The following is a 5,308-nucleotide window of genomic DNA, read 5'->3' as shown; positions in this document are numbered from 1 at the left end:
TATGGTGTCTAGACACGTGTGTTCGTAAATTTGTTGTGTTACCGGAATATTTGACTCTGGCGGTGCAGATTTTACAGACTGCATAGCTCTTGTCATAGTCTTTACTGCCTTCTTTTGTCCTAAATCCAAAATAAGTCCACACATCAGCTTTGAAAGCTGCGGGGGCCGGCTGTATCCTCTCCTCTTCAGTCATCAGTTAGCTAGCATCACACACGTCCACTGACTGTTCTACTTCGTTCTTTTGGCAAACTAGACGCTTCTACAGTTATCGCGAGACCTCGTTTTTACGTCATAGTAAAGGCGGTGAAAACTGCAAACCAGTGGCCGGAGTTTGAATTCCAACATACAAAAGAAATAAACAGTAAATGCATGTCATTTTTCAATTTAAAAAAAATCGATAACAGTGATTTTAAATATCGATTCAGTATCATTGAGCGAAATATCGCAATATTTCGTTGTATCGATATTTTCTTACATCCCTACTTCGCAGGCTTAGTACACTCATTCTGTTACACACCACACTTGGGATTAAAACAAGTTTTTAGCAAGATGTGAATGCAGATGGGGTGTTTCATCCCTCATCTGTCGATCCTTACAGCCCTAAACCCCAGGAATGAAAAATTTGACCAGTCTTTCTATTAGAAAAAGAGTGGTGCATTTATAAAAATGCTTCTTTGTTGGATCATGTGTAGACGAAAGTGTGATTATAATATAACATAATAGCCCCAAAGTGAAGCTTCAGAATATTGATTTGAGATTGATATGTGTTGTTCTGTTTCTAGGTACATCATGAACACCAACTACAATGTCACCCTGGATGGCCCCGCCCCTTGGGGCTTCAGACTGCAGGGAGGGAAGGACTTCTGTCTGCCCCTCACCATCTCACGGGTGAGTGGGACGGGCACGCACGCACGCACGCACACACACACACACACACACAAGTTATGCATGCTTCACTTCATGACAGGCACTTCAGAGGAATGCTGGTCATTCCTATTATGCCATTTGCCTTGTCACTGACAAAAGTGTGTGTGTCATTTGTCTCATATGTGACACTCAGTGCTGCATTTAGACACTTTTGTTAACACTTCATGCCCCTGTCACTCTATCTCCAATGACCTTTACATGCGTCACAGCAAGGTCATGGCTATTGTGAAAATAATGTGACGGGACATTATTTTCACAACATTTGTCAATTGGAAAAAGTCCCTTGAACCTCACGTGGTTCCTCTGGAAAGATTTGGGGGATGCGGCGTATAGGTGTTAACGGCTGATGAGCGATAGTGCTAAGTGTGCTGACCTTTGCTGACCGTGTGCTGTGGACGCATAAGAACCTGTCTTCAAATGTCTTAACTGAGTGAAACTCTAGAAAGCCACAATGGATCTGTAATAACTATTTAGGACTCGAAGTCACATAAATTCAGAAGTTGAGTGGCCGTATCCTTTCAAGTCCTGAGCTGGCTGATGGATGGCCCGCTGTTTAAAAAGTATGATTGTTTATGAGGTCTGGACCTCAGCCTACACACAGACATACTGTTTAGGTACACAGTGTGAGAGGATTGTGTGCAAATTGCTGTGGTTGCTGCAAAAATTAAAGGAAGCCTTCAGTGCAGCTCACTGTTTGCAAAGTCAGAATCTATTTCTTCCCAAGGACATCTGAGTTGTCTTTATTATAGTAGCCTTTGCTGTTGTAAAGTAGGATGATAAGGAAGCAACTTGTCCTCTGTGTTTTGAGTGCAGCTGTGCTTCTGTGGGCAGTATCATTTAGTTCCCACTATATCCTGTTTTGAAACTGTAATCTCAACTCTATGACAAAGGTCAGTCACTTTGTTTATTTGTTAGTGGCAGGATCAGTTACAGAACTTTGAATATCATGTGAGGAGAGAAATGACTTTTCTTCTGTGTTTGACAATGTAACTCTGAGAGCATTTAAAAGGCCAGCATAACTTCCCCGTCTATTTTTAGGTTTTGCAGCTATGATAATAACGGCAGGCAGGACATAACGGCGTTGTTGTCAGCAAACCTTCTTGTCATCACATCTTATAGTACAAAACGCATCCACACAAAAGCATTTTTCTGTCTATCCGCTGGAGAAGCGCCCGATAAGACATCGTGAACGCTTCCTGACCATCCAGCGTAGATGTCAGTGAAACTGTTGGGAAGACAACGTTGGAGAAACGTGAACATTCACACTAGAGCACGTTTGCTGTCGCATTTTATTTGTAGTGTGAACAAGCGGACAAAAAAACGGATTTGATCCAAAAATCGGAATTGAGCATTAAGACCTGCAGTGTGAACGTAGCCTTAGTGTCATTCCTGTGACACATTTTTGTCCCACCACATGACCAGTGAATGGCTTAGATTATTTTTTTGTTATTTTTAAGGCACCAGGAATAAGCTTAATCCTTTTCTTTGATTATCTTAGTCAGAATCTTGTGGTCACAAATGGCACTGCCTATAAATGATTGTGTGTAGTAGAGCGGTATGTCATCCGTAAAATTGTCAGAGCTATCAGCTCAGTTTCCAGGTTAGTAAAGGTCACTGTTAAGTTGGTAGGCAGTACATATGTTGAAACATCTGCCAACAGTTTAATCATTACTTCAGTTCCTTCATTAGATGAGTGATGAGAAAATTGCGTTGACCTTGAGCTCATTTTAAGGTTCATTACAGATCCACAATGTTAAACAGACTTAATTTGGAGTGAGACTTACTTTGTTGACATCACATTATAGCGTGCATGTATTTTTGCTTGAATGGATGAGATTGCTGTGGAATAATGATGTAATCACTTTACATATGTTTACCATATGCACATAATTCAAAGATTATACAAAGAAAATGAGGGTGGTCACAAGAACACTGCAGCCTGTTGTTCTGATGCCTTTTTGAAATTTTGCTCTTTGAATGAGTGTTGAAAAGATATATGCTCTACATGAACATTTTCTGTTTTTAAAAAAAGGCAGGATTGATGTGCGCCTCAGATGTTAGAAAAATTTGAGTGAGTGGATATGTAATTGTTTACGTAACCTTCCAACAAGGCTGCGCACTGTGAAGAGTGGATCACTTAATACTGTATGGCTGATTTATGGAGCAGGGATCCAGTTGTGCATATTACTTGTGTGCGTGTCTCTGTTTCTCCATCCATGGCAGTCTGTGTTTGTTCACTTTTTAGGCATATCTTCACAGGCTTTTGAATCTTTAAAAGACAGAAGAAAAGTGCAATTATATCATTACAGTCTAAATGTGTTGAGTCACCACTCATTGCTTTATTCTTTGCTTCCAAGGACCCAGACTTTTTTGTAATTTTTTTTTTCAAAGTAGTCTTGATCAATAGTTTTTCAGGCTTTCTGAAGGTTTTTCAAAGGTTTCCTTTGGACATTGGCTGCTTTTTCACCCGTTTTCAGTTCAGCCCTTGTATCTAAACATTTTTAGAGGAATATTTGTTTTTTTTCCCCCATTTGTTGAACCACTTACCACTGACCTATGGAGTGAGGAGTGAATTAATCTTGTGTCTACATATAACAGGCAACTTGGCAGTGCATTTTAAATTGTATCTTTGGGTACTTTATTGCTAGCATCCAGATCATCGGTGTATATACGAAGAGATCTGGAGAGAGGTACAACAGTTAGTGTCTACAGCCATCTGTAAAACACAGTGGAAGTACACATTTTGATCCACAGTGTAATACCATCTGGAAAACATTTGATTGGCAATGGCTTCATTCTTCAGCACGACAATGATCCCAAACACACTACCAGTGCAGTGAAAGCACACCTGGATAGACAAACACACAGTGGAACACTATCAGTCATTGACTGGCTTCCCCAGTGTGGGATCATCCTGACAGAGAACGGAACGTAAGGCAGCCAATATCCAAAGAAGAGCTTTGAATGTCCTTCAAGAAGCCTGGAGAACTATTCCTGAAGACTACTTAAAGACATGACAAGGAAGCTTGACTAAGTGAGTTCAGGCTGTGTTGAAGAATATGACTTTCAAGCTTATTAGAACAATCTCAAATTTTTGCCTCTTATTGTATATTCATGTATGTTTATGTGTGTTTCAATACATTGCTGCATTTATTTCTCATTTTCCTAACAGAATATAAAAAAACAGGAAGGTTGACTCAAGACTTTTGCACAGTACTGTAATTCTGTTACGCATGTCTGCATCTATCATGCCTGCTTGCTGGGTCATTTGAGGGTCACCACAATGATTTTTTTCCCCCTTTCTTTTTCCTTTCTTTCCCCCCTGACCCCTCACTTCCTCCTCTTGTTTTGCATGTTTTTTGTTATTGTTGTTTTAGTGGGTTGTGATGCTTTAAGGGAAAATAATAGAAACTCATTTTGGCCCTGTGTTTACTTTGAGCGTTTCCACCCCAGCCAAGAGTACGTGTATTGTCAAGCACCACTGGCATATCACATTTTTGTTTTTGTTATGGTAATGCTACTTTGACACTGAAAAGAGCAGAATCTGATGGCGTAGTATATCTGGGCAAAAACTTCAACAACACAGTAGGTACATTTTACAGTTTGTGCATTCACGTTAGGGAGGGGAAGTTTTCTTATGGTACGATAATACTGTTCATGTATTAATAGAAAACTCCCCATCGAGTAATATATGAACGTTCGTGTTTTGAGTCTTCAGTAAGAAACTGTGAAACTATTGCTCTTTTTGCAAGTATTGTGAATATTTTTGGTTTCCAGCACCCTTCACTGCGCTCTTTAATTTAACTTTAAACATGTTCTTCACTCGCCAAACATTCCTCTTCACAAACATTTTTCTTAGCCACTTTAAAAATCCAGTGTTTCAAAGGCTAACCAAAACTGCAGTTTAACTGCATCATACATGTCACACCTCTATAAAACATTGTGAAATGGTGAGGATAAGCTCCAGTGACAAAGAGCTGCTTAAAATGTTTTCTCTGGAGTCAAAAGAAGAAACATTTCTCAACTAAAATGCAGGTGGTTCAGAAAAGACACTTATTTGAGGGTGTTGTATTATTTTTGGCCACATAAGGATCAACTTTAGATATTGTTCTCAAAATGTTCATGTGAACTTGTCATGGCATATTTACAGCAACTGTTGAAGTCCAAGTAACAGGAAAAACCCCCAATTCTCCTGGTTGCATACTATGCAACCAGGAGAATTGGGTTTTTTTGTTATTGCTACACAGTATTTGAATCTTGTTAAGCTCTTTGGATAAAGGATATTCTTGCTGTCTGACTATAAGCCATAATTTATGGCTCAGCCCAGGCCCAGAAAACATAAAAGCAAGCATTTCAGGAAACCATTGAGACCGATAGCTTG

The 5,308-nt window shown here is 39.6% G+C and overlaps 1 protein-coding gene across 3 annotated transcripts in view; it reads left to right on the top strand.

The window, feature by feature from the left end:
• The window catches only part of pdlim5b (PDZ and LIM domain 5b), a 35,764-nt gene that overhangs the window by 5,154 nt on the left and 25,302 nt on the right, over positions 1-5,308 (top strand). For all 3 annotated transcript variants that reach the window (XM_005735197.2, XM_013911408.1, XM_005735196.2), the window contains exon 2: positions 783-888. In XM_005735197.2, the coding sequence (XP_005735254.1) occupies positions 790-888 (99 nt within the window). In that variant the 5' untranslated portion in view covers positions 783-789. The remainder of the gene's footprint in view (positions 1-782; positions 889-5,308) is intronic.

Source organism: Pundamilia nyererei, unplaced genomic scaffold, assembly GCF_000239375.1.
Source record: "Pundamilia nyererei isolate P.nyererei 1_Seehausen unplaced genomic scaffold, PunNye1.0 scaffold00063, whole genome shotgun sequence".
NCBI lineage: Eukaryota > Metazoa > Chordata > Actinopteri > Cichliformes > Cichlidae > Pundamilia > Pundamilia nyererei.
Note: the sequence above shows the minus strand (reverse complement) of the source record. Positions and strands in the feature narration are given on the sequence as shown.